General features: G+C 43.9%; 1 protein-coding gene across 5 annotated transcripts in view; it reads right to left on the bottom strand.

Moving 5' to 3' along the window:
- The window catches only part of nrp1a (neuropilin 1a), a 74,189-nt gene continuing 46,191 nt past the window's right edge, over nt 1–27,998 (bottom strand). For 3 of the 5 annotated variants that reach the window (XM_037757043.1, XM_037757047.1, XM_037757044.1), the window contains 11 exons: nt 22,012–22,167; nt 18,875–19,019; nt 14,767–15,098; nt 13,129–13,273; nt 9,502–9,612; nt 8,282–8,332; nt 4,625–4,768; nt 3,314–3,591; nt 3,103–3,199; nt 1,799–1,852; nt 1–1,700 (listed from right to left, as the gene is read on the bottom strand). In XM_037757043.1, the coding sequence (XP_037612971.1) occupies nt 1,414–1,700; nt 1,799–1,852; nt 3,103–3,199; nt 3,314–3,591; nt 4,625–4,768; nt 8,282–8,332; nt 9,502–9,612; nt 13,129–13,273; nt 14,767–15,098; nt 18,875–19,019; nt 22,012–22,167 (1,800 nt within the window). In that variant the 3' untranslated portion in view covers nt 1–1,413. The remainder of the gene's footprint in view (nt 1,701–1,798; nt 1,853–3,102; nt 3,200–3,313; nt 3,592–4,624; nt 4,769–8,281; nt 8,333–9,501; nt 9,613–13,128; nt 13,274–14,766; nt 15,099–18,874; nt 19,020–22,011; nt 22,168–27,998) is intronic. The other 2 variants (XM_037757045.1, XM_037757048.1) reach the window with 1 other exon arrangement.

Genomic DNA, 27,998 nt, shown 5'->3' with positions numbered 1-27,998 from the left:
AACAGTACAAACTGGGTTTTATTTATCATGAGACAAAATGTGTCCGGCTAAAGTAATGATAGCACCATTCTTCAGTTAGTGTGTTCACCCCCTATTAATAGGAGGGAATCAGTAACAAAGTGCATTCAAGCTGCATTGTCCAGATAGCACTTCTTCAGTGAACAATCCACAGTGACATTTGGAGGTGACAAGCTAAGCTAGGTAAGCAATGATGATTGTTGTTTTTGGTATGCTGGCAGACATTTGATATATTTTACCACCTCCTCTGCCATACAGTATATGATACGATATGAGCGTGTTTGGTGTGAAAATGTATGATGAAGATATGTGAGATAATTTTAAGAACGTTCATCATGGCAGCTTTTTTTTTTTTTTGTTACCTCTTGATTCATTCGTCTTTCGGTGGTTTTCGTGAAGTGGGTGTTTTTTTTCGATGAACTTGAATGCACATTGAAATATCACACACATCTTCTGAGCAAAAGTGACCTAAAATCAAAAACACAGCACCTTCCACAAAACAGTCCAAAGATTGTATTTACACACAAACCCATGAAAAAAGGGATACTTTTTTTTTCCTTTTTTACTTTCTTTAAAAAGGGCAATAAAATATATTAAAACTTATTTACAGTGTGTGGTTTTTGGACAGAAAACAACAAAAAAACAAAGCGCTGTGATAGACTGTTTTGTTCTGCAGGTATTTATAAGAGAATGTACCCCTGTTTCTTGTCATCATAAATTAAGCCGAGTACAGTAAAAAACACCCAGATCAACAGAGGAGGCCAACCGAAATGTACTAAAGGCACTGTCCGAACCATACATTGCCATGAGTGGGACCCTCGCTTTAGAGAGATAGCGGTCAAAGGGGGAAAGGGTACATGTTTCAGGGTCAAAGGTTACGGGCACACCCTGTATGCCAGAGCAAATCTACAGTTTTGCCGGATATGGTTCATTTAGGAGTCTGATACGTCTTTTTTCAAAACTTGAAAACAAACAACAGCCTTCATGAACTGATTATTAAAAAAAACAAAAACATCTTTCCCAGAAAACGATAAATACTTTAAACATTATTAATAAATTGGTCTCAACACCAGCATCCGATTGTAAAAATGAATGAAAATCAAAATAGAAAATTAAAATATCATCTAAATCATCTGTACATATTTTTTTCTGTATTTTATTTGTACACAGTGTCCCCTACTGGTAGGTTCTTTTTACTGCAGCTCCTGAGAAAAGCGTGGATCAGTCCAAACCTCCCATTGGTTCCTGAACCTGTCCCTCATCCAGCGAGTGGAGGGTGTTGGCAGTCCTTTTGAGCCCGCCATACTCGCGGATATACGAGGGGATATGCCTACAGCCAGTCTTGTGCGAGCTCTGCACATCATATATAGTCACGTGAATGCACTCAGTCCCATCTCACGCCTCTGAGTATGAGCTCTGTACATTGAGTTTGTCCTTCTTTAGCTTGACGCCATCCACTAGTTCAAAGTTATAGTTCTCCAGGGCCGATAAGTTCCTGTCCGACATGCCTCCGTGCGAACATGCGCAGTACAAGACCACGCCGCAGATGGCGCCCAGGAAGACGCCCAGGGCGGACATGGCGATGATGGTGATGAGGATGGGGTCGAGCGTCTTCAGCATGTTCCCCGCTCCGCTGATCTGGTTGGTCTCCACGAAGTCTGGGTATTCAGTGATCTCTTCAACTGGAGACAGAAGAGAAGAGGGTGAGATGTGAGGAAGGGTCTTGAGGTGAGCAAAAAAGTGTTGACGCTAAATAAACCCTTTGTGTGAAATGACTTACGGATTTCATTGACGCGATCCTCTGGTAGCATCGCTTCAGTCGGGACGTCGGGATCTGTTCAAACACAAATTAGAATGAAATCCAAGGTCGAAAAATAAACTGCGTCGCCATGTTAGTAGATGGGACATGGACCAAACTAATAACTCAAAGTACACGTCAAATACATTTTTTCCCAAAGATGGTTTCTGTCATTTTAAGTAGTTCTAATCACACTTTCATTTTTCTGATAAGTTTTGTTTTAACTAGTTATTTGATGCTATAAAAAGTGGGTGTGACGTCATAATTGACAGCTGCTCTGAGTGAAGTAGTTGCAGCCGGAGGCTCGGGAATTGTACGAGAGAGGAGATGTAACTTTAAAGGGACTGTTTGTAACTTCTTACACGTATAAATCATTACGGGTTGGTGTCCCATGCGCACTCGCGCGTGGCTACGCTGTTCAGACTCAGACTCCAACACAAACTACACGGAAGCACCAAAACCGCAAAGTTCCATCTAGTGAAGCCCGTCTGTTAAACAGTGTTGGCCGCGGTCGGAGGACGCGGGGGAGACCGAAGCTTTGGTCTCCAGGGTCGGAGTCTCTGTTGTACTCTGCTCCTCTGCCTGCCTGCCTTCACTCACACACCGCGCTCGTTCTCGCTCTTTCGCTCCACTCTCACGTGCATGCGTGCACACTCCACACTGCAGAAGAGTTAGTTTAGCTCTGAGAATATCTAGTGAATGTACAGTGGACGTTTGTGCAGAAATAACCACTGCAGCTCCTCCAGACCAACAGAGGTTTCCCGTGTCTTGTGAAGTGACGGGGCTCCGCAGAGAGAAACGTTATCGTCTCCGACCAAAACTCCGGTGTCTCCCCTGTTCCCTCTGGCCGCGGTCGGGAGGCTGAGGCAGGAAAGGCCAACACTAAGATCAGCATTGATTCATGGAGAGACCTTGGTCTGGTCAGCTAACATTACTGCCAAGCAGCTGAAATATAGAGTGATATTGTGCTTTTAGCTGACGTGTGTTGCCTCACTGTTTTGAGTGATGCTCGTTCACGTCTATGTAGAGCGAGCACAAGCGCGAGTGCGAGCAACAGGACGTAGCGGCCACAGGTGTCGCTGTTAACAAGCTATTTCTGATTCATACAAACAGTCCCTTTAAGGTCAGAATAGGTCGTTGAGCAGCGAGTTTCATGAGAGTTGTTTCAAGTTTTTGTCTGATTTCGCAATTTGTGGGTTACCTTCTAGACACGACCCCCGTATCCGCATCGTCCATCTTTATATAATACAGTCTATGGTTATAACTATGAGCACTAAAAGCCTCACCTTTACAGTCTGCCATGCTGAGTCCATTGAGAACCTTAATGTCATCCACAGCGATGTCTCCCCAGCTCTTTCTCTCCACCAGACTTTCTATCACCACCTTGGAATAAAAAGAGTGACTTTTTGGTAACCTTTTCGTGAATGCCACAATGGAAAGAGCACGGGGGTATAGTGGTAAATGTCCAAACAAGTCACAGACTTGCTTTTGATTTACCTTATAAGGATGGTTAGTGCGGGGCACAGGGACACGACCCTCCCTCCAGCGGTTGCCCTGGTGACCGCTGACCGTCCACAGCAGGATGTCGGCCGGACCCTCGACCGTCTGTTTGCGCTGTTTGATGTGCAGCGTGCCGATGTGAGGCCCGAACATGTGGTACCAAAAGGACACGCACAAGTCCGAGTCCGGGGAGGTGACCGAAGGGCTGACCAGTCGGGCCACCTCGGTCTCTTGGGGGCTTGTCGCTAAGGTGTAGATGAAGTTCCCTGATCCACCTGTTGGATAAAAGAACTTGTGTTACTGTAAACTCTGAGGCTGAAAGACTTTCAGGAGGTCGGTCCAACCCATGTGTGCCCAAAGACTATATTTACTATTGGTAAGGGCAAATGCCACAACATTTGATCTGATTGGTCAAAAGTCTTGAAATTTGGTACGGCCATACTTTGGGCAAGTAGCTAACAGGACAACTTTGAAACTTTGAAATTGCATGAACAATAACATTTTTATTTATAGTTTAAATCAGGATATTTGAAAAATTAGGAAAAACGATAACATTGTGTTTAATAAATGTTTTCACACTGCATATGTGTGCATATCTTTGATATTCAACTTGTTCATAGATACCAAATACTTGATGATGCTCCTTGTAGTTTCTGAGATACAGTCATTTACGTATCATGCTATATCTAGTCTTTGGGACTACCATTTTTGGAAAAAACAGTAGACCCATGTACCAAAAGACTAGATACAGCATGATAAGAAAAATGACACAACATTTGTTCTGATTGGTCAAACGTCTTCAAATTTGGCATGGACATACTTTCGGTATGGATCTAACAGTACAACATTGACATTTTTGAGATTGCATGAAAAATCACACTTTTATTTATAGTCAAAGTAATTAGTAAAATATTGTGTTTATTAAATGTTTTCCATATGGATTTTTTTGTTTACACTGCATATGTGTGGATATCTTTGATATTCAACTCGTTATGAGTTCATAGATACCATATACTTGATTGTGCTCCTTGTAGTTTCTGAGATACAGCCATTTTCTTATCATACTGTATCTAGTCTTTGGGCACATGGGACTTACTGAGTCCATTACAAAAACAGTAGTCCCATGTGCCCAAAGACTAGATATACAACAGTATGATGAAAAAAAAACTCATCTTTCAGCCAAATGGTTTGACCGATTTTGAAAATGTCTCCACATGTGTGCCTATAGGCGAGCCCACAGAACATTTCCACCAAATTAAATTATTAAAAATGTCAGTTTCAGGCACAGTAGCCTACAGGGGTCCTCACCGGTGTGGTCCATGTTAGGCCCGGTGTTGAGGGTCGGGGTGCCGCTGGACTGGATCTGCCACCTCGAACCGGTGTCCTCTGACGTCCAGCTGCAGAAGGACGGGTCGTTGGCCCAGCCGAAGTCGCAGGCGAACCCCGGGAAAGCTGCAAAAGTGTTGAAGAAAGGTCAAGATTGCATTTCATCGTCCTCCTTATTAGAGAGCTCTGGGCTTTAACCGAACATTGACCTGGGGGGGGGGCCTGTCATATGACTGCAGGCTACACTTTGGGGATTCATTCACTCATCCTGATCAGCTACAAGCACTAGAGGGCAGCAAAGAACTGCGGGAGGTAAGCTTGGAGTCCCGTAGCTGGGGGGAGATAAAAACAGCCAACTCAGGAGGGAGATGCAGACTGGAACAGTTACGGCTCTAAAGAGCGAGCCGACAGCGTAGACCTCATGTAGACCTTACTTCCTGGCTACAGTTAATGATCTCTTTTAATAACATGGTATATAAAAGAGGGTATAGAGGGACACTAAGGAGGCACAGCACAAAGACGGGGACAGGGGAAGAGGGAAGACGGGGTCTGGACATGGTGTCCAGTTGGGAAAGCAACATTCATAGCAACCCCACAGAGAGCTCAGGATTTTAATGAGAGCAGAGACTCGAGGTTTGAAGACAGCTATGGTAACGGTGCCGGGGCCCCGTTCCAACAATGCAATCTCCCCGTGGACACAGGCTGCGCTGAAGGAGAGAGCAAGAGACTGTGTGGGAGCTCAGGCTTTGGTGTTTTTTCAAATTGGATAAAGAAAGACTTCCAAGGAACGCAAAGGGAGCAGGATGTTTGGGACGCTTAAGCTCCAGCATGAGATGCCTTTAGAGATACAGCAAGGCGGCTCTCCAAATCACAGGAGCCAATATTCCCTTTAATAATGGGGAAGGTTTTAACTAGCTTCCACAGGCAACGACTCTATTTACCCATTAAACACAAAGGATGGAATTCCCATGTGGAACCACATTTCAGACGCCAAAGCCACGTTTTTCTTTTTGGTGTGTGGAGACATCCCATTCCCAATTAAAATGGCTTTTTTTCCATTCTTGGGAGGCTTTGACTAAAGCCACCGACAAGCTCTGGATAAGATGAGCAGCCACATGACTCACTTGGCCATTTGAAAAGACTTTGTCTTGCCGAACGCCAACGGAAACTACGTCCTCTGAGATTAGAGTGCACGGCGCGCACACACACCCAGACACACAAACGTACACAGAGCTGATGAGCATGCGTAGTTTGAGACTCATGAAATGAAAAGTCAGACAGATAAGTGTTAACCAACAGAAAATGTCGCAAATTTGTTTTAATGCCACTAGTTTCTTTAACGCAAGCATTAGCGCAATCGATATTTCGGAGGTTGTAGTAGGCTCACTTAGGTACTGGCATCATGCGAAACTAGAAAAACCTAAGAAATCCATCGGTACCAACCATGTTATACTAGCTTGTGTAGGAAGGAGGTTAAATAACACTCCAAAGTTACGCTAAATTTTACTGAGGAAAAACTGGCATGGCCATTTTCAAAGGGTCCCCTTGACCTCTGACCTCAAGATATGTGAATGTAAATGGGTTCTATGGGTACCCACGAGTCTCCCTTTTACAGACATGCCCACTTTATGATAATAACATGCAGTTTGGGGCAAGTCATAGTCAAGTCAGCACACTGACACACTGACAGCTGTCGTTGCCTGTTGGGCTTGAGTTTACCATGTTATGATTTGATCATATTTGTTATGCTAAATGAAGTACCTGTGAGGGTTTCTGGACAATATTTGTCATTGTTTTGTTTTGTTAATTGAAAAAACAAAATGTTACATTTTTTTTTGTTGCATAAAATAAGCACATTTGTCTACTCCCATGTTGATAAGAGTATTAAATACTTGACAAATCTCCCTTTAAAGGTCCCATATTGTGCTCATTTTCAGGTTCATACTTGTATTTTGTGTTTCTGTTAGAACATGTTTACATGCTTTAATGTTCAAAAAAATCTATATTTTCCTCGTACTGTCTGCCTTAATATACCTGTATTCGCCCTCTGTCCGTTTTAGTGCATTTCAACGGAATGGCAACGGAATTGCGTTGCTTGGCAACAGTTTGGATCCATGTGTACTTCCTGTCAGCTGATATTATTTACATACACTGCAACAGGAAATCAACTGGGACACATTTAGAATGTTTACATTTAAAACTGTGTAAATGGTCTAAAATTGTATATTTGTGACATCACAAATTGACAGAAATCCTAACGGCTTGCTTCAAACGCACAATTTCTGAATACGGGCTGTGTGTATTCCTCCGTATATTGAGCGTTTTGATACTTTAACAGTATTTATACAGCACTTAAACCTGCTTTATACTATAAAAAACATAAAAATCTCCCTTTTAACAATATGGGACCTTTAAGGTACACTTTGAATAAATCAAAAATGCGTGATTAATTTGTGATTAATCACGTTTAAATGTTTCCATCTATCGACAGCCCCTAGTTCATACACACACAAATATGCACACACCTGCACATCAGCTCTCATCTATCATAGCTGGTGCCCCGGCAGACTGCAGACAGACCAGACAGAGCCAGCTGACGGAGTGAAGGGGGGTTGGGGTGGAGCCTATGGCCCATTAGCCAGGGTCAGACTGGGGCACAGCCTCTCAGCTGGCTGCTGCCTCATCAACCTGCTATAGGAAACAGCACTATACGTGTGTGTGTGTGCGTCTGTGCATGCGACCCCAAAGCACACCCAATTTCCTGTGGTCATTTGCATTGTGTTTTTGCTGTGTGTGTGTGTGTGTGTGTGTGTTTAGTGTGCGGCAGTGTCGGCACCAGTGATTAGTGATTATGCTGAGGAGGCAGCAGCAGAGCACCAGTGCTAATCATCAGCTAGCCCTGCATCACACAACCTCCCTCACCCCGTCAGCAGGAGCCTCTCAGGGCCGTATCATCAGCTTTAATAACAGACACACATCAGAGGAGAGAGAGAGGCCGCCTCGAGCTGGCAATCATTAGCTTAGGTACGCTCCTGATAAATCTATGGAAATTAATTTTAAAAAACCTTGAGCAGTTAAATGTTCACTCTATGGGTCCACTCTGGGTCCTAAAACCCAGAAATGAGTCAGCGTTTTAGCACTTCTGGTTCCCTCATCTGAAAGTCAATGGGTTTTTTGAATGGCGTTTTAGTTAGATACCTGAAATAAGGTCTGTGGTTAACACGAGCTGAAGAGATTTTAACGTTTTGTTCTACGACATAAAATCCGTAAGAAAATATGCCAATCGTGAATTTTGAAGCTTTTATATGTCTTCAAAAGGCGGTTGCTAACAAGTGGCTAAATGAGACTACTAAACGTCATCATGCCGAAGATTATCTTGCTGAACCAAACGTGTAGGTATCATAAACGTGTGTTTGCCCCGGATCTTATTCTCTGCAATAATCCAAAAGCCAATGGAAAAATCCACATTGGCTTTTTGTCGAGGGGAACCCAGGACGATGCTAACTTCCTGACTGGCCTACAAAAATACGTCGGCCCTGGAGCGCTCTGTCTTTAAAGACGTCACATTCAGCACTTAGTTAGATGTGGAATCATTGATGGGGAAGAAAAATATAATAATAAATATGTTTTTTGGCTCACCTGGGATGGTATCCACTTCAGCAGTAGTGGTCTCAGGCATCGTGGTACCCCCTGTCAAAACGCAACAACACATTAGCATGGTTAGCCTAGCCTGGCAGGAGTTAAAGGGGAATTCATACGTTTTTTTTCTGGTGTAAGAAAGTCCCTTAAACATGAACAACTCTCTCCCAAGTTTTAAAACTCTAACTTGTGATGTCATAGGGTATAAAATGTGGAACTGCTCCATAAACAATGAATTGGAAAAGATGTTGTAGATGACATCGTGAGCAGGGAACACTTTCTGTTTCACAACTGACAATACTACAATAGAATAAAGATCATTTGGGTATAAAAAAAGGAAAACAAAAATTTCCCCATTCATTGTGTATGGGGCAACTAAAGACTTTATACCCGATGACATCACAAATTTGAGACTTACTTCTCTGGTTTCTGGCTTTGAGAGAGAGTAGCTCATATTCACACATATTGATTGAACTTTTCTAGGCCATGGAAATTACATAATGGAATTTTTTAATTTAGGTGGTGTTCCCCTTTAAGTTTCTTTTCAAATAACCGCACCCATGCACCAAATATATCCATGCCAGCTAAATCTAGCTAACACATGCCTCGTCTTTCTCTTCATTCTGCCCTGTCTCGGTATATATCTACCACTTATATAACACTTCCAAGACTGAGACGGTGCCATGCTCATCATTGGAGACTGCTGGTTAATGGGGAGTGCAGGCAGCAGTGTGGGCTCAGAGAGTTACTGGGTTAGTGGGAAATTAGGCCAAGAGGAGTGAGCGGGAAGGGAGGTGCAGGCGGACGAGACAGGTGAGAGATAGAAAGGATAGAGAGAGAGAGAGGAAGAATGTGGCTGTTGGTAGGTAGGCTTGGAAGCAGGTGTGCGAGAACGTGCACATCTGGCGACCTCTGCAGCGAGTGCGACAATCGTCTAATGTGAGATTGCGGAGGTAGAGGTAAGAGGGGATAGATTGAGAGGGGGAGGGGGGGAGCTACAGGTGCAGATAATTAGAGCTGCGTATACGCCTGCGTGCTCGCAAGTGTGCACAGTAGGTGGCAGATTGGCCGCTGTATGAAATCTAACTATAACAGAGAGAGTTGAAGCTGGGGAAGTGGAGCAGATCGAGTGTGAGCCAAAGCAGACGGAGGGGCAAAAGAGAGGGTGGGGAGGCAAGGGGGAGTTTGTGGTTGCAGTCTCATGAGGGCGATGTTAGCACCTGTCACGTCGTAGTCATCACCTGTGCCGCTGTGGCAGCTCGCCTGGTCGTCGTCACACTCGTCAGACGGGGTAGTGCTCGGGGCTAGCGTGGTGGGCGGGAGTGTAGGAGCTGTAGAGAAGGAGAAAAGAGAGATAGATTAGATTTGGTTCACATTTTTAAAAAATTAGGGATGTCAATCGATTAAAATAGTTAATCACGATTAATCGCAAATTCATCACACATTTTTTATCTGTTCAAAATGTACCTTAAAGGGTGATTTGTCAAGTATTTAATACTTTCATCAACATGGGAGTGGGCAAATATGCTGCTTTATGCAAATGTATGAATATATTTATAATTGGAAATCAATTAACAACACAAAACAATGACAAATATTGTCCAGAAACCCTCACAGGTACTGCATTTAGCATAAAACAATATGCTCAAACATGACATAACATGGCAAACTGCAGCCCAACAGGCAACAACAGCTGTCAGTGTGTCAGTGTGCTGACTTGACTATGACTTGCCCCAAACTGCATGTGATTATCATAAAGTGGGCATGTCTGTAAAGGGGAGACTCGTGGGTACCCATAGAACCCATTTACATTCACATATCTGGAGGTCAGAGGTCAAGAGACCACTTTGAAAATGGCAATGGTAAAATTTGGCTTAACTTTGGAGCGTTATTTAACCTCTCACCTACACAAGCTAGTATAACATGGTTGGTACCGATGGATTTCTTAGTTTTTTTCTAGTTTCATATGATACCAGTATCTTCACTCTAGCTTTAAACCTGAGCCCACTACAACCTAAAAATTGCAAGTTGTGTTAATGCGTTTAAGAAATTAGTGGCCATAAAACGAATTTGCACCGACGCGTTATCACGTTAACTTTGACAGCCCTAAAAAAATGTAAGCAAACCATCACTTCTATGTTTACGCAGATGTGTACCATTAGCTATTGCAGAGCATTACATGCCTGTTGTTTGGTTTGACCACAGTTCTCCTGTCAAACGACACACTGAGATTTTAAGCAGACACTTTTGCCCAAAGCGACTCATAATAAGCTGGAAACTGGACCTGAACACCTCTCAGACAGCACCAGAATAAAAGTACTTCAAGGAAATAGAAGTGCTACCATTGGGTGTGGATATAGTCTGAAAAGATGGATATTCAGATATTCATAGTTAAAATAGAAAAAAAAAACCTAAGAAATATGTATTCAGAAGCTCAGCGTGTTCTGCCCACAGTTACACACCGGGCTTCAATCTAGGCCCGAGCTATTAGCATCCCTCCTTTTATCATGCTGCGGAGGTGTGGGCGTATAAATAGAGTTGAAGCTGGTTGCTTAGGGCTTTGGGCGGGCGGGCGGAAACTTTAAAGATGCAGAAACAGGGCTTGGGATTGGCTATAGGCAGGGCTGCCGTAGTGGCCTATCATTACGGCCCCGCCGCACTTGGATGTGGGCACGGCCCCTAGATCCACTCCACGCTCCGCTGCTGCACAGCCGTCCTGTGGTTTGTATGTGTGCGCATTTGTGTGTGTTTACACTGACTGAGTAATGAACGGGAAGAGGAGAGAGAGAGAGGCTTAGACAGAAAAATGGATGTGTACAGTATCTGTGCGTGTGTGTGTGTGTGTGTGTGTATGTGTGTGTGTGTGTGTCTCCCTCTGCCAGATGAAATATGAGGCAGATCAGCCCCTGTCAGATTCAGGGTGGGGGAGGTCAGGGATGGGGTCAGCGCTGCGTCAGGGGAGCCTCTCACAGAAATGAGGATTTAGCCCTCCTGCTATGGCTTGCTACACACACACACACACACACACACATGCTTGCACACACCAGTACAAGCACCTGCGTGTGCGCCTGATTGTGTATACATGCCTGTAACCGCATATTTGGCAGGGTGATTGCGGTTTACTCTGTGTGTGTGTGTGTATGCGCGAGTTATGTGTGTGTTTGGCATTAACACTGAAAACAAGCATTATCATCTGACTAAAGCTCCCGGTGGGAGTCCATGAGGCTTACAACGGAACGGGCCTTCCCTGAAATCCAATATGTAAATCCACTTAGGGGCCAGCTACACACTCTTATATCGCTGAGCTGTTTCTGTGCTACATCAGCTCTGAGAGAGACAGATAAAGTGCTGGGGAGAAAAAAAAATAGGGGTAATTTTAAAGATAGCAAAGTGTGCACGGTGCTTTGAAAGAAGAAAGACATGCAGGGGTTGGGAAGAGTGTGATGGGGGGCCATAGCTGCAATAATCCATGCCGGGCCAGGTGGGCTTTCATTTGATCCCCTCTAGAAGTGGCGAGCTATGGGGGGCAGCTTTGATGTAACAGGGAGACAACACAACTGTCCCCTTGTAGGGGATGAAGAGGAGCGGGAGCTGGACAGCTGTGGGCTCAACACTGGGAGCCCTCAACATCTTTGAATAAAGTGGGCAAAGACATGAAGCGCAAGCTACTTACAGCCACGTCATTAGCCGGGATGATAGACGGCTCACCTGTGTGTGTGTGCGCCGAGACGTAAAGCGCAGTCCGTGAACGAATGCACTGAGTCGAGGCGTGCCCAGTGAGGCATTGTGGGTAGGAAATTAAAGGTGCTATTGATAACATTCAGACACTAGATGTTGCGTACTCCTTCCCCTGTTCTGTAGCATTCACTTCACAAGATGTGGTTGCCAGGCATTTGCCAGGTCAAACTCAGCTATTTTTATTCCCACACCAACTGGCAACTTGATCGCTGACGACACAGAGATACCACGTGATACTAACGTTGTTGTTAGGGCTGTCAATCAATTCAAATATTTAATCACGATTAATCACATGATTGTCCATAGTTAATCGCGATCAATCGCACATGTTTTAGGTCAGAGGTCTTTGAAAATGGCCATGACAGTTTTTCCTCGCCAACGTTTTTCAAATGATTAATTCACAATCAAAATCTTTTTTTTTTAGGAAAAGCCATACTTTCGTTCAGCACCTTTATAAACGTTCTGTGGATGTATTATTTTTTCAAAAATATTCGTCTATAAAAAAATGTTATTAATAAGACCTTTAATATTCTGGGTGAAAATGTCTTTGCCCTGGTTAAAAGCGTTCCTACAGCTGGAAATGTCATCAGCGTGGGCAAAAAGGTTTCACTCTGGGTAGTAAATTCACCAATATTGGTGGATACGTCATTACTGCTGGTAGAGAGACCAGCACCACAGGTAGAAATGTCACCACCATACAGGTAAAAATAACATTCCCTTCTTTGCGTATTTTGCACCAAATCTTAAGTCAGTGGTTTCCAACACATAAGCTCAATTTTGACAAATTCTGTGTTTTCTTCTTCCTGACGCTCAGCCATTGTTCAATCAGCTCTTTGGTTGTTTTAACTGCGTACTTTTCAAATGCAGGACGAGGCTGTTCAGCAGAGAGAAAGGCTCTGTGAATATAACTTGTGTTCAGGTCTTCACCGTGCCCTTATCCTGTTTGTTTCTTAAATAAAAACAACAATTTCATTCAGTTTTCTTCACAGATATGAATGAAATGCTGAGATATAGGCCAACTGTGTTTGTTTTTAAAAAAGTTGTCTTAAACTCCTTCAAATCTAGAAGGCTTTTCCCCAATAGATTTCAATAAAGGTTCCACAGTTTACCTTCGATCTCGCAGCCCAGGAGCTCAAGTCGTAGGCCCATCCCAGCAGGAGTGGCCCTCTCTGGGTAAATCCTGATGAAACGGGTCAGCAGGGGCTCCACCGTCCTCAGCTCGGGACTGTCATAGTTGCTGTTCCCTTCAAATATCTGGTGGGGGAAGGTGGAAGGGAAAAGGGAAAGAGACAGAGAGGAAGGAGTGAGTGAAAAAAAAAGACAATATCGCTGATAATGTCACTGCTGGGCGTTTGACTGATACACCCCTTCAAACGCAGATACCCTGAGGCAGACTTTCTGAAAACCAGAAGTGGGGTGGCATGTGCTGGGTAAGGAAGAACAGAAAGATGACCAGATCTCTCTCATCTCGCCGACATCTAAAGCACAGCTTAGGCAAGCGAAGCAGGGGGGGGGTGGGCCGTGTGGCGAAGACAGCACCTCTTGTCAAAGGCAACTTGCGACTCCTTGAAACTCTGCCTCAGATCCCTCCTCGAGCGAGGGAATAAATGAGGGGAAAAGAGGGAGGATAGGGGATGCGAGAGTATAGCGAGTGAAGCAGGGGAAGAGGCATGATGGAAGTGGATTAATGGGTGTGATCACGTGTAAAGGAGCCCGGTGCACCTTAGATGCTGGGAACCTCTCGGGCGAGGGGAGAGAGGCGGCTAACTAGGACAAGGGGGGGGGATATGGATCCTCCTTACTCCCTTCATAAATCAACCATCAGCCCATCTGGATCAGATTTATGCCCTGTCAGGGACGCTTGTAATTGGGGACTGGCTGTTCCAGCTCTTCCTGGAGGTGTGCGGTTGTGCTCATATACTGTATATAGTGTGGAAGCGTGCATGCATTGAGCAAAGCGTTGGTGTGTGTGTCTTCTGTGCGTGCAGGCGACACCGGCAGATAAATCTCGGGTCACTCCTCTAACGTTGGTTTCCTCCCCCTGTTTTCCCCCTGGCTCCCTTCCTCTCTGGAGAGGTTTCACTATCCATTGAAAGGGTTGAACGGTGCGCGCGTGTGTGTGTGTGTGTGTGTGTCGCGCAGAATACAAAGCAGGAACTGGGGGAAAAGGCTCTGAGAGGCTTGAGATGCTTATCCCTAATGTGATTCAAAGCGGTGCCGAAATTGACTCGCAAACGACTCCTGAATGACTCACAAACCGCCGGGCGCGAACGCTCTGATGAAAATTGACTAAATGTGTCATAATCGGGAATTGATGCGTCTGATCTGTGAGACATTTTTGAAGCATGTCCTCAAATCAGTTTCCACAATGATGAAGGTAAAAAACTTTTGGTTCGTGTTAGAAAATCAAACCGATATGAACCCATTCCCTTGAAAGAAAATGTTACAGCTGCAGATTGGAGCTAATGTGAATCTGATGACAGCCTAGTTTGACTGTTTGATCGGAGTTTGCGAGTGATTGACAGCTGCCTCCGTTGTTTGAACAACCAATAGGAATGCTCTCTTTCTGATATGACCTGTGGTTGGCCAAAGATTTTTTTAAACCCTGAAAACAGAGCCATGAGGAGGTGCAGAAGTCTCTGAGAACACTTGAATTACAATATGCTGAAAGGTTATTATGGGATTTTTTGCCTACTGCAGGTTTAAGTCGGTTCTACTTCCTGACTTGTCAGAAAAACTGAGCTCACCTTTGGCTTGTTCCCGCTGGCGTCTGACACCATCCTAAAGTCGGAGCCGTTGTTGCTGTAGCCGAGGCGGAACTTCTTCATGAACACCTTGTTCTCGCGGTGCTTCCCTCCCTGGATGATCAGCCCCTTCACCAGCTTGTCCTCACCGAGATCCACCTGCAGCCACTCGCTGGTGAAGGGCTGCGGCTGGGGCAGCAGGGTCCAGCCCGTCCTGCTGGTCAGCAGGCGGGCGTTCTCCGGCACCCAGCTCCGGTCCGTGTGGGAGGACGCCGTGATCTGGTTGTCGGTGATCAAACCCGACACCATGCCCAGCATGCCCGAGCACGGGTACTCTGAAAAGACAAGAAGGGGGAAAGGTGCTTTAGCGTTTTGATACAAACTAATGAATACCTGCAGGGATGACGGGCAACAAAGAGTTGATCTATATCCAAAGGGTTGATGTTTCAACATCATTTACCATGCCACAAGTGGAGTTCATATAGGGGCAAACAGGGATAGCGAAAGTCAAAGTGAGGAGGACAATTCCCCAAACTCTCTGTGATGTTGCTGTGATCTCTCCCTCTATTCTCTATCTCTCTGCCTGCAGATCTCATGCATACTAATTCCTTCGCCTGAAGCGTTTGTCTCCAGGCAGCCAATTAAAAGCCTCCTCTCGGTTGGTGCTTCCACGTCCTGCACGTTCTGGGAGTGCTTTTTCTTTTCATCTCCCTCATCTCATCCACCCCCCCCTCCTCCTCATCCTCCTCCCCTCCTCTGTAGACTCACATAAACTAACACACACAAAAAAAACACACATTCTCTTTGTGTTTTATCTGCTGCTGCACCTTCTGCTCCGCAGCTGTCAACATCTGTGGGACCGTGTCTTTTAACACCTCGTTGTTTCCTGTGCACATTTTTCAAAAACTTTCTTCTCCTTTTCTTCTACTTTTATTCTACTCTGATCTATCCTAACTCTCTGTAGGTTGTTTTTTTTAGCTTCGTTGGATGTGTTTGCCGTTCGTTTCAAATAGGCAGACAGCTGTTTTCTTATTGTTTTTCCTTGTACCCTTATTCATCGATGCCGTTCCTTCGTATCAAAAAGACGAACAGGATAACAACCTGTTGCTGCAGCTTGGAAGCATTTGCATGTTTTAATCAGAATTTGTTGTCGCCTTTGTGCTACTGCAGAGACAGTACAGCGGTGTGCTTTCTAAGCTGTTCTTGGTATCCTATCTAATTCAAATTGTATTGGTTGTTCATGAATAGCAAAATGTATACTGTCACTGTGAACCAGGACAGATCCAACTTAACAACCTGATCAACATTTCTAGTTAGCAATGTATTTAACCTACCCTCCTGTTGCAGGTGGTCCACATAAAAACAACAAGAAATGGATTAATTCTTAATGTTAGACTCTTGCATTGAATTTCAACATCACATTTTCAAGTCTTTATTGCACTTGAAGTGCTGTTTTTCTTCCGTAACGTGGTGATGTCACCAAATAACATATTTGCATAATACCTTGCCTAGAGGCTAGTTTGGCACACCCTCAAAAACAAAGCTAGTTAGAGCGGAGCTGGAGCAGAGTCCGAAGAGTTTGGTTGGGTTGACCAATCATAACAGAGTGGGCTTTTCAGGAGGGAGATAGAGAATGAAAAGAGGTGCTGCAGCACGGCCGGTATGACACAAATAAAGTGTTTTTTTGAACACTAAGTTCTAGTAGAAAACCAAAATAGAAGTATGAACCTGGAAATGAGCAGAATAGGTCTCAGTTGTACACACTGAAGTTAATTGTACCTGGATTATTTATTTATTTTTTGACAGGGCATTCTTTTTGAAAATGACCAAAAAGATGCCAGTCCAAATTATAGATACATATATTATTTGTTCATATTCATGCAACATTCAGTAGTACTAGCAATCTGTAAAGTGTCATAATTCTCGTGTCCCGTGGGGTGTGAGAAACAGTGAGTTTTGAGGCCGACTAGAGCACACTGGAGCTCACAAAAGAAGTTTCCCCATGATGTAATTACCAGCAGAGCTCTGACACTTAGCAGCTTGTATACGGGGGTAAATCTTCCTTTCTGTCTCTTCCTCACACTTAATCCAACAACACTGAGTCAGGGACTTGTGGTAAGCAATAACATATTTACTATCTAGCTCCCACGGAGGGATAAATCCGGGCATTATTACATCTTCTGAGTCTTTGTGAGAGACAAAGTGCACACTGTAGCGCTGCAGGACTGGATCTGGGAAAGAAAAAGTGACGAGCGAAGACTTGGGGAGAACAAGGCCTCATTCAGACTCTCTCCGGTTATCTAAAAATGCTCCTATGCGGAACCGTGAGATGGATCTCTGGTGCTGCATTCTAGAAAAATCGGAGCTGAGGTGAACAAATGCTGGCAGTAGCGGAAGCTTCTCGACCGTTTTCGTGGCTTTTTTCTACCTTCGTCTTGGACCAAGATCAGTTTGAGACAGCTAAGCTAAGGTGCTGCACACAGGTCGCCTTTTTGAAGTGGGAGGATATGAGAGAAAGGTATATGTGTGTGTGGTGTGTGTGTGTGTTTCTGATCTGAGTTCAGTCTCCCCGGGTCATCTGGAGCTCGTAATCGCCTTCAGCTGCGATCACAGAGATGGCATGCAACGCAACGACACACCCAGAGGAACAAACACGTGTGTGTTTTTGTGGACTGTAAGCATGTAGATGGTGAAACATGGTGGTGTGGGCCACATTTAGGGGTTTGGGTGGAGCATCGGTGGTTCATCAGAGATATTTATACACCGCGGTGTATTTACAAAACAACAGGGCGGAGGATGTTTTTATTAATGAGTAGTATCGGCAAGGGGCACGCAACCACGATGGACATCTTGCAACATTCTGGGGTACGACTCCTCTAATCGGACGCCTGAATCATGATCTTGACATCTAAAGTGGAAGTTGGGCACCTTTGAATAGTTTTCACATTTTTGGTGCACTGCATATACTTTTCAGGAAAGATGCACTTCTTCTTCTTCTTCTGAATTTCTTTCAACAAAAGTTTTTCAGTAAACTTCTGCCATCACAACTCAAGGTAGAACTTGGGAGTGAGTCACCGAGTTTATGCAGCCCTCGAGAGCCTCGCAGTTCCTCTCTCTCTCTCTCTCTCTCTCTCTCTCTCTCTCTCTCTCTCTCTCTCTCCGGCAGCGCTTTCCTAGCACGCAGTGGAGCTGGCAGTGACTTCACAGCGCCCAGGGGTGCTGACGTCCTTACGGAGGCTCTGTGGTGACTCCGGCCCTGTGATGTGTTTGAGCCTTTTGCGCGGCGGTCTGGTCGCGCGCCCGAAACACACGCCCCAGCTGCAAACCCTCCTGCCCTCTGCTATTACATGAGCGGCGGCCACACGTATGTAATGCACAACAGAACGCTCGCATACTAATCCGAACCCTAACTGTAATCCGAGGGCTTAATGCTGAACTAACAACGCTGCTGTCCTTGTAAGATGTACTCCCTATCTGAGCAACAAAAAACACACAGGCAAGCTCTAATTAACATTCAATACTGCACGCTCATAAACCCATAGAGATGCAGACAGATGTGCTAAAACCATATGAAAGCGTGCCACACACACCACTCATTAAAATATCGACAAAAAGGCAAAGATGATTTTTTGCCAAAATCAAAGCTCTGAAAGCAAAAAGACAGAGCGTGGCTAAAGAGGAGGCTGAGAGCGGCTCAGCAGGAGGGATGGGACCGTATAGATCCCAACCAGCTCTCTGCCTGCGAGCTCTTGGCTCCATTCATATTGAATGAGGTACATCTAAACATGAGGGGGGGGTAACATAAATAGGTAATCTGCCTTCATGTGCCACTCCTCTATTATGCAGCAGCTTGTTTTAGCCTCAGAGCGGGACTCTTCATCTCCATCGTCTTCTTCATCTCACACCTGGTGGATGTACAGTGAGGTGTTTGTGCAACTGGGGGCCAGAGTGGAAGTATGTTGCAAGAAGAAGGGGAGCTAAACGAACACAGGGTAGTGCAGAAATCCTAAATAGAGTCATTGAAACTGCATCTAATAAGCAGTATAATGTAGAGACTGATAGAATGTGTGTGTATGTATGCAGATCAGCGGGGATCTCAGCAGTTACCAACCTGATATCTTGCATCCATACACCTCGAAGCGCAGCGCGATGCCTGTTTCCCAGGTAACGGGACGGATTCGGACGAAGCGCGTCAGCGTGGGTTTGGGCAGCATTGTCTTGGCAACGTCTGTCGGGTTGGTGTTGCCTTGGAAAACCTGCGATGGAGGCAGAAGGAGAGGAGAGTTATTGACACGTTTGAGTTGAGATGGCAGGTGGAAGTTTTTGTCTGAGACCTTGGCTGCGTTGAATCAAGAAATAGAGAGAGAGCGAAGGCGGGGAGAGGTTCTCATTCGGTGAGATTAAGATGCAGCGAGTGTTTTTACATGTGAGCTGAGTCAAGGAGCTAAAATCTAAAATCGAACTGACATTTTTTTTTTCAAGAAACATAAACAAAACAAACACAAGACAAAGAAAAAAATACACTAAAAAAATATAAAACAGAATAAATTAAATAACCAGATAAATAATTAAAAATAAATAAATAAAATTAATAAATTAAGTAAATAAATTAAATATAAAAAAAGAATGTTTCTCCTACAGCTAGTAATCACCAATGTTCAATTTCATCCCACCATACAGTGCACCCAAATGACACATGTAAAAGGACAATCTTTACGCTGACTTTACATGAGACACATGTGACACACATGTCAAACTGACTAATTCCCTGTCACCCCTGAAATCGCCGTAACACTTCCTCTCGCGCCACATGTAGCAGCACAAACAGGCCGTGGCCTGTGACTGTGAAACCTGAGGCGGTATGTGTATCACTGACAAGACCAGATTGGCTCAAGATGCCCTTTTTCTTGTCCTCTACTTCCAGATTCGGTGGAAGGTTTTACTGCAGTGTCTTGTTTAAAAAGGTCAGAGATGCCACTGTTCTCCCCTGGGGGTCACTTGACAGTTTACTACTAGCGCCATACGAAGAGGTCCGACCACCCCGGCAAAACAACTCCCCACGGTCCGTCGCAGTTCGTTCTGGGTAATTGAATCACGCCGGTGACCATGTGACCTCCTGACCTCCCTGACTAGAGTATAGCTGTGGGGCAGAGAGTCCAGCTGAGAGGAGCAGGATGGCCAGACGGATAGAGAAGGATGGACTAAAACAACACCAGCGCTGATCCATTAGTCTGTTCTTCAACCCCTGTCCCTGAGTAATACCTGTCAAATGCGTCACTAAGGGACTGCAACAAAGTCATCCACTCTCTTCAAAATGTCACGCCGAGTCTCCTCTCGCCACTCGCTGTAACCCGTAAAGTGGCTTTCCCCAGAGTTACGCTGAGGCTCCTAACTGCTCAGCTCAGCATGTACCAAATGGTGCCCCTTCGCACAGAAGCACTTTAGAGGCCGGAAAAACACAGGCCGGGCTAACTGTGGCACCTTTAAGCCACTGCCACTTTACAGAAAGGGACTGTGTGCTTTGGAGAGACCATAAAATAATCAGGCCCGGGGTGGCGTGTGTGCTTAGCAGCGCAAACACGCTTGTTTGGATGCTCTGAGAACTCCACTCTTTCACTCAGAAATGTGGTATTTACATGTCACACATATGCCTCTCTGAGCCTCCGGACACCCACAGCGGATTGGGGTGTTTGCCTCCAGATGGACAAAACCTGGTCTGATCAACAATCGATGGTTACAGCCCGTCACGCTCCGGTCAAGCATGCCGTCCTCTTCTTTTCTCTCCTGGCCTCTACCAGCTGCTTAAACATGACAGCCTCTCCTGTTTTCCTCCCTTTAAACTCTCTTGTTTGTCAAGTCTTTTGTCATCCACCGCTTCTTTTTACGACAAGTTGACGGCCGCCTGACATAAAACAGACACTGCATTCCTTACATAATCCTCCCTATGGCTACTGCAGCCCTGTGCTGGAATCCACTTATATAGACGGTGGGTATTTTACCATACGGAGGGGAAGTGTATAATTGCACGTTGGGTGACAGCTGGGTATTCCCCCTTTTTTTGTGGAGCTCAAAGGCAACTTGGAACGGACCACAATTCAAGTCAACTGGCTGCTTTACCGAGATGGGAGCGGCGCATGTGCAGCGGTGGCTTTCATGACACAGTCACTGGTGGTCAGGCAGGGAGCTAAAATAAAACTATTTCCATTATCTAGTGTGCTCTGATAGTCTCATGGAGAGCTAGAGCCGGCAAAAGTAGCTAGAAAAGTTATCGGAGCTTCATGTTTCCAGATTATTTCACTCATAATTTAGAGCCTAGAGATGATATCTCTAGACCACTGCTGACACAAATGATGGCGCTCTTGAACATCTGATTCATTTCATTCGTTTATATGCCAAATTTTTCATTCACTAACAGAATTTTTTCTAAATCACACACAAGTTTTTACCTTTTTCTCTTAGAATTGAACTCAACTCACTCAGGTTACTAAACAAAAAAAGTAACAGGCTATTGGAAAATTATGGAAACTTTTTCCTCGAAACCTCTGATTGAATTTGTTCATACCTGCGTACATAATGTACTCCTGTTTTTTTTAAGTAATTGTCCTTAAATATTATTTTTAGGGCTGTCAAAGTTAATGCGATAAAAAAAACGTTAAATTCGTTTTAACGCCACTATTTTCTTTAACACATATCGATCTTTCGGAGGTTGTAAGGGGTTCGGTTTTAAAGCTACAGTGAAGATACTGGCAGCATATGAAACTAAAAAAACCTAAGGAATCCATCGGTACCAACTATGTCATACTAGCTTGTGTAAGTGAGGTTAAATAACGCTCCAAACTTAAACAAAACTTTTGGCGAGGAAAAACTGTCATGGACATTTTCAAAGGGGTCCCTTGACCTCTGACCTCAAGATATGTGAATGAAAATTGGTTCTATGGGTAGCCACAAGTCTCCCCTTTAAATACTTATAATATAATATTAAATACTTGATAACTCTCCCTTTAAGGGACATTTTGAACAGATAAAAAATTTATTTAATTTGCGATTAATTGCGATTCAGTATTTAAATCTATTGATTATTTGATGTTCCCCATGTGTATTTGTTTTGTACGACTTTTATCTAATTGTATGTGCCACTTCTATTTACCTGCATTTTTTTTGTATATTCTTTTTATCACAAATCATTTTATTCAATAAAAAAAAAAGTTTTTATCTCACACAAGTTGAGGAACAGAGTCTCCTTTTTACCTTTTGTTTGGAGCCTTCCTTCAAAGTGATCCAGTCCTCTCCGTTGGAGCTGACGTCCACTTTGTAGGACTTGACGTAGTAAATCTTGCGGGTCTCCTGGGAAACGGCGCCCTGGGTGCCGATGGCCGAGACGAACCGCAAGAACCCGAGGTCCACCTGTGGAGGGTTAAAGAGAGAAAACGTTGCTTAAAATGTTCCACAGGAGGAGCAGTAAGAATGACTCCCTTCCAGTGTTTAGGAGAATGCTGATTAAGTGGAGCAGATACAGCTGAAATACAGTGCCCATTTCAAATGCATGAATAATCTTTGTGGAAAAGGCTCTTTCAATGCGTCGTCTGTGTTAATAATGCACCGACAAGCTCAGAGAGTTAAAAATATAACCCCCTCTATTAGAATCACCTCTGGCTATAGTCTGCTACCTGGGAATTTAATAAACAGCAATGAAATGATATTCACATTAATGAAAGAGACACAGGATGACAAGTTAATTTCCTGAGATGGGAGACAAGGGCTTATTGGATAAAAGTGAACGTTGAATAGAGCAAGGTCCGCAATCACATTATCAAAATTGGCCAGGAGGAAAAGAGAGAGATACAGATTGAATATCAAATATTGTGCCTTTTAAAATATGCAGGGGCTTTATAAAGTAATGATGAACTGCGGTGCGTTACTGGAGGAGCTATTCTATCTTCAACAAGGAGGAAGCCAGAGGCGGTCGGGTCAGAGAGGCACGTGAGCGAGCGTCTGGGCGTTTGTCTGTTCTCTAGTTCCATGTATGTGTGTGTGCCGCATTCAGAGATGATGCTGGGCAGAGAAAGTCACTGGTTTGCATCAGACCTGCGTCTGTCTGCCAACCGTCGAGCCTGTTCATAACCATGACCATCACTGCCAGGAAAAGGGAAGACACAGTCCTCTATATGTCACCCTGGCTTCTGTTTCTGTGGCTCTGGATGATGTTAACGCTGCTTAACTTCACTTGGACTATAGGGGCCTGACTAGGAGCCTATGGAGGATGGAAAAAATCAATCAATCAATCAATCAATCAATAAATGAGTCGATAAGTAAATAAATGTCATTAAATGTAGCAAAAAATAATATTAAAAATACACGTAGACACTAATTAATTGATAAAATGGGACATAAATTGATATTTCTGTTTTAATTTGCTTCTTTTTTTATTTATCTTTGTATTAATCCCTTATTTATTTATTCTTCTGTTTCATTTTCCCTTATATTTATTTATTAATTTATTTTTTATCAAGTTTTAAATTAATTTACTTATTTTTGCATTTATTTTTTATTTTTTTATTTTTTAGCCTCTTAAGGAATGGTCAGATTTTTTTTTAATTATGCATTTTATTGTTTCCTTAAGAAAAATGACTATAACAAACCTAAACCATAAGAAAAAAAAATATATATAATGTTTTTTTTATCAAAATTGGGTAAATAATATATATATATATTATTATTATTAAAAAAAATAAAAATAAAAACAAGTTAAAATGAAAAGAAAAAAATATATAATAAATTTAAATAATTAAAATAACTGATAAACACTGTAATAATAATGAGAATGAGAATAATAATGTAATAACAACAATAATAATAATAACAACAATAATAATATGAATATGAATAATATGAATAAATATGAATAAATACATTTAAAAATAATGAATGAATTAATAAATAAATGAATAAAATAAATTTGCACACCATATTCCCAACACCGACTTACATCCTTGTGGCGAGGTCAGCTATTGTTAGCTCTGAGACACACACACCAGCCACCAGTGATAACAAATAGCCTCCCTTTGACCTTTGCGGAGGCTACTTAACCCCGCCACACCATCCCTTCATCCATAATGGGAAAAAAAGAGCGAGCATAGTGTGAAACTGAGAGGCTTTAACAGGACTGCTAACTCCTCTGTGTATAAAGCAGCGAGCTTAATTTGAACAAGCGTTAACACCATCTCTGACAGGCTGAGCTGACGTTAATGAGGAGTAATGGTGTTGCGTGCAGACGCCACTGAAAAACAGCGAGGCAGGAAGACGAGGCGTTTGGGGGGGGGGAACAGGTTTCCAGATCACGATGAGAGACGAGGGCTTTAATGTGGACGTGAGACGGAATGGCGACCGGAGTCTTGTATACTGAGGAGGTATGTGCATGTGCAAGAGTGAAATCCTTTATGTGAGAGACAGACACAGAAGCGTGCACATATTTTAGAAATCAAAGCCAGGGTGAAGACCAAGAGCTCCAGAATGCTAAAACCATAGAGTCACAGAGCCAGCCAGCTCTGTCTGCCAACCGTACGTACAGTACCGCACCACACTTAATGACTCGGAGCAAAAGAGCAGGAAAGGAACATCTGCATGCCACAGAACGCCGGTCATTCGCGCTCCTCAAAATTCACTTCCAGAAGTAAAAAGACATAAACAGATGGGAGCAATAAATGAGGTTCCGCCATGCTATTCTCTCACTCTCTCTTGGCTACTCAAAGGGATTTGGATGGATGGAGACTAACAAAAAAGACAGTCACATACAGAGACGGACTACTTTTGTTCCTGTCTACAGGCTCAAGGGGGCTTATACAGTAAGTCCCAGATTTCTTTTGGGTCCGCAAATAGAGACAAAATCAAATCCCTTCAGCTTCAGACGGTTCCCATTTAATAACGCAGGAGCTGAATTCCTCCGTGCCGGGTAAACGGCCATATGCGGCAGCGCTGGATGAGGAAAGCAAAGCGGATGGCAGCGCGGCCTGCGTATTAGCCAAGGCAGCTCTTTAACATCTGTGTTCAAATGGCCAGCCTGACTCATTTCCAATCTGGACCAATGGCAAAGCGGATTACTGAAGAGGCCTACATTTAAAAAAAAAAAAAGGTCTAATAGGAAGACTTGGCCTTGGGATGTTTCTCTGAAAAAGATCTCATTAGGTGTAATGGAGAAGAAGAGCCTCTGGGAATGGAATGAGTGGCGGGGCTAATTGGGAACACTCATGGGTGCTCAGACTCCAACAATCTGAGAACGTGAGCGTGCTGAAATATGGTTGGTTTGAAGAGGGTTTGGACTGATGTACGACGTTAATCAATATTCTAGGGCCAGCTGGAAAGTTGTTTTTTTTATTGTAAATTCATGTTTTTATTTAAAGGGTAGCAATTTTTTGAGAGGTTCTCTGCCATTTGAAGGGTGTGGTGAATTGGCCAGTTTTAAAGGGGCTGGAAACTCAAACGTACTTTCAGCATTTGTGGTCACACAAACTATATGATGCTGGGGCAAACTGAATGATTGTGAAGTTTTTGGAAAATTTAAACTGCACCCACGAACGACAAATATTTAGAAATAATCTACATTCATACTAACACACCTGAAAAACGCATATTACGTGACCATTCACATGCTCTGGGCATGCGCGTGCCAGTGTAAACAGGAAGTAGATTGTCTGCTCTGCAGGTGGTCGCTTAGTTGCAGAAAATACTACGGAGGATGAATGATTACATAATTTATCCCGATTTTAATGCTATATAAATACGCTTTATTGTTAGGGTATTATTAGGTATATTGTTGGTTTTTATATGACAAAGATGAAGATTTTTGTTGAATGAAGGGCAATGAGACGCAGCGTTTTTTTTCAGCTGAGACGCTTTGGTTGCTATGATAGAGAATATCCGCAGAAGTAAACATGTCGGCACAAGGTAGAATACTTCCTCTGGATGAAGGGAATGCTGAAGCACGTAGGGAGCATGTGTTGACGGTTGGTTTTTGTGGTATTTGTCCCGCCTCTTCCTCCATTATGATTGGACGGCTGAGTAAAAAAGTGACAATGACAAGCGCAGCGTTTTACCCAAAGTTAAACATTTTACGACAGCGCTCAGCGCAGAATAGACGTTCAGCGCCTCATCCCACTGCTCGCGTTTGTACTCCCGGCACTCCCAAAGAATTAAAAAAAGAAAAAAACGTGAAACATAGCGGTTGTGGCGGTTGCTTGCCATCCCCTGTGGTCAGCTTGTCAGTAGCAATATTGCAGTTATTGCAACAACCCTGCAACACTGAGGACGAGGTGGAACTTTTGCTGAAAGTAACACGAGTATAAGGCGGTCAAGAGGAAAAAAACTGAGATTGGGAATCGTTGCAAAGCAAACACGGCGACACATTAGAGTGGTATCGGGAGCATTATCCATTGCTGGAGGAAGCCGTGGCAATGGGGAAGGAGAACCCACACAAGAAATATGAAATCACAAAAGGAGAGGGTAGAATTTAACCGCACAACAGCTGCTATTATCCATGTTGAATTAACCACTGGTAGTCAAGGCTGATTTGTTTTCTTCCGGAAAAGGGTCACCTGATAGGGGCGTGACGAATCAGGGAAGGACACGTTGTGACCGAAAAGCCATAATCAGGAAGTGCAAAGTCTCCATTTCTATCCGTTTAGACTAAAACACTCTCTTGGAGTTTTCAAACTAAAACGGCATCAGTAGCGTTTTCAGAAGTTTCTGTTTAAGGGGTTCAAAATGCTGGAGTAGTGTGGACGCTAAAGGTGTAAACATAGCAAAAGCCATGCATTTTAAAACTTCATAGTGTGGAGTCCAGAAGAGGCATCGGGGTTAGCTGACAAGGGGAGAAATGATGAAAGAGCGCGGAATGGAAAGAGGAAGAAAGGAGAGAGAAGAGTCAAGAGGAGGAAACGAGCCGCTGCTGACAGTGATGCCTTGGAAGTTATGAAGGACAGAAGCATGGGGTCTCTCTCTCCAGTGAAGAAGCGCACAGATTAGATCAATTTCACCGACACGGGCTGATAACAGGGCCTGGGGTAATGAGCAAAGCATGATTTATTAATGTCCGCTTGTTAGAAGCGGAGGAACGAGGCCGAAGCCTGCGCTAACGCGCCGGGGTCACACGGGTCAGGGAGAGCGGACGTGGCTGCCAGGACGGCTTGGATGTACAGCGCGGTTCCATCCCACACCGCAGAGACCACAGCGAAAAAACAAACAGGCCCAGATAATGATCACTAGTGGGACTCCTTTTAGCACAGGCAGCACTAGCTGATCTATATACATAAACCAATAAGCAACATTTAGAAGTGCAGATCTCAAATAAATCACTTCTCAGATGATAAACTATTTGTCACGGAGCCCTGGAAGGCTGAATCACGCTGAACCGGTGATGTAATAGGTGTGAATTATAACTCCTAATCTAGCATCTATAGGGATGTGCTGAGCCTTGTGCTGATCTGAGAGAATGAAGCTTCACCGTATTGTTATTTCTCCTATGAGAGTGTGCGTTTGGACTGAAGCCCACCTATAGACAAATGACACCATACATTCTGGGCATGCTGGTGCACAGTAATTCATATCTGGAGGGACACACACACACACACACACACACACACACACACTCTGAGCCATAAACATGCCAGGCAATAGTAAGAAATCACCCAGAATTCTCTGATATGTGGGCAAGGCTTCTAAGGTGTCTTTGTCTGACATAGGAGTTTTTTTTTTCCTGCTCCAGAGTATAGTCCAAAATATGTTTTTGTTTTGGGTGTTTTATTTCTACCTTCCTGTTGTGAGGCAAACGGATGACTCAAAGCCCCACACAACACAGCCAGTGTGAGGCGGCGAGTCGCTTCACAGACTAATGAAACCAGAGAGGCAGAAAAAGAATTAGTCGTGCTCGGGCTTGTAACATCAGCCGGTTAAAGCCTGGTGCGCATGCAATTAGATCGACGTGGCGAAATACACATTACACAGTATGTGTGTGGGAATAAAATGTCGGGAAGTGACAGACAGATGTATTTATGTGTTTTTGTACAAGTTCGAGGAGGATCATTTTCCAATTATCCCTCAACAGCAGTTGGCAGCTGTGGGCGTGATCATTAGGTCTATACGCGTTACTCCGGTGCATTGTCTCCGTGTTGTATGACTCAGATGTGGCAGCGCATGATATGTAGTCGAGGCTAAAGCCTAGTCACTGTTGTGTGTGTGTGTGT

The sequence above is a fragment of the Sebastes umbrosus genome, chromosome 21 (assembly GCF_015220745.1).
Source record: "Sebastes umbrosus isolate fSebUmb1 chromosome 21, fSebUmb1.pri, whole genome shotgun sequence".
Classification (NCBI taxonomy): domain Eukaryota; kingdom Metazoa; phylum Chordata; class Actinopteri; order Perciformes; family Sebastidae; genus Sebastes; species Sebastes umbrosus.
The sequence above is the reverse complement of the archived record's forward strand: the minus strand, read 5'-3'. Positions and strand labels throughout refer to the sequence as shown.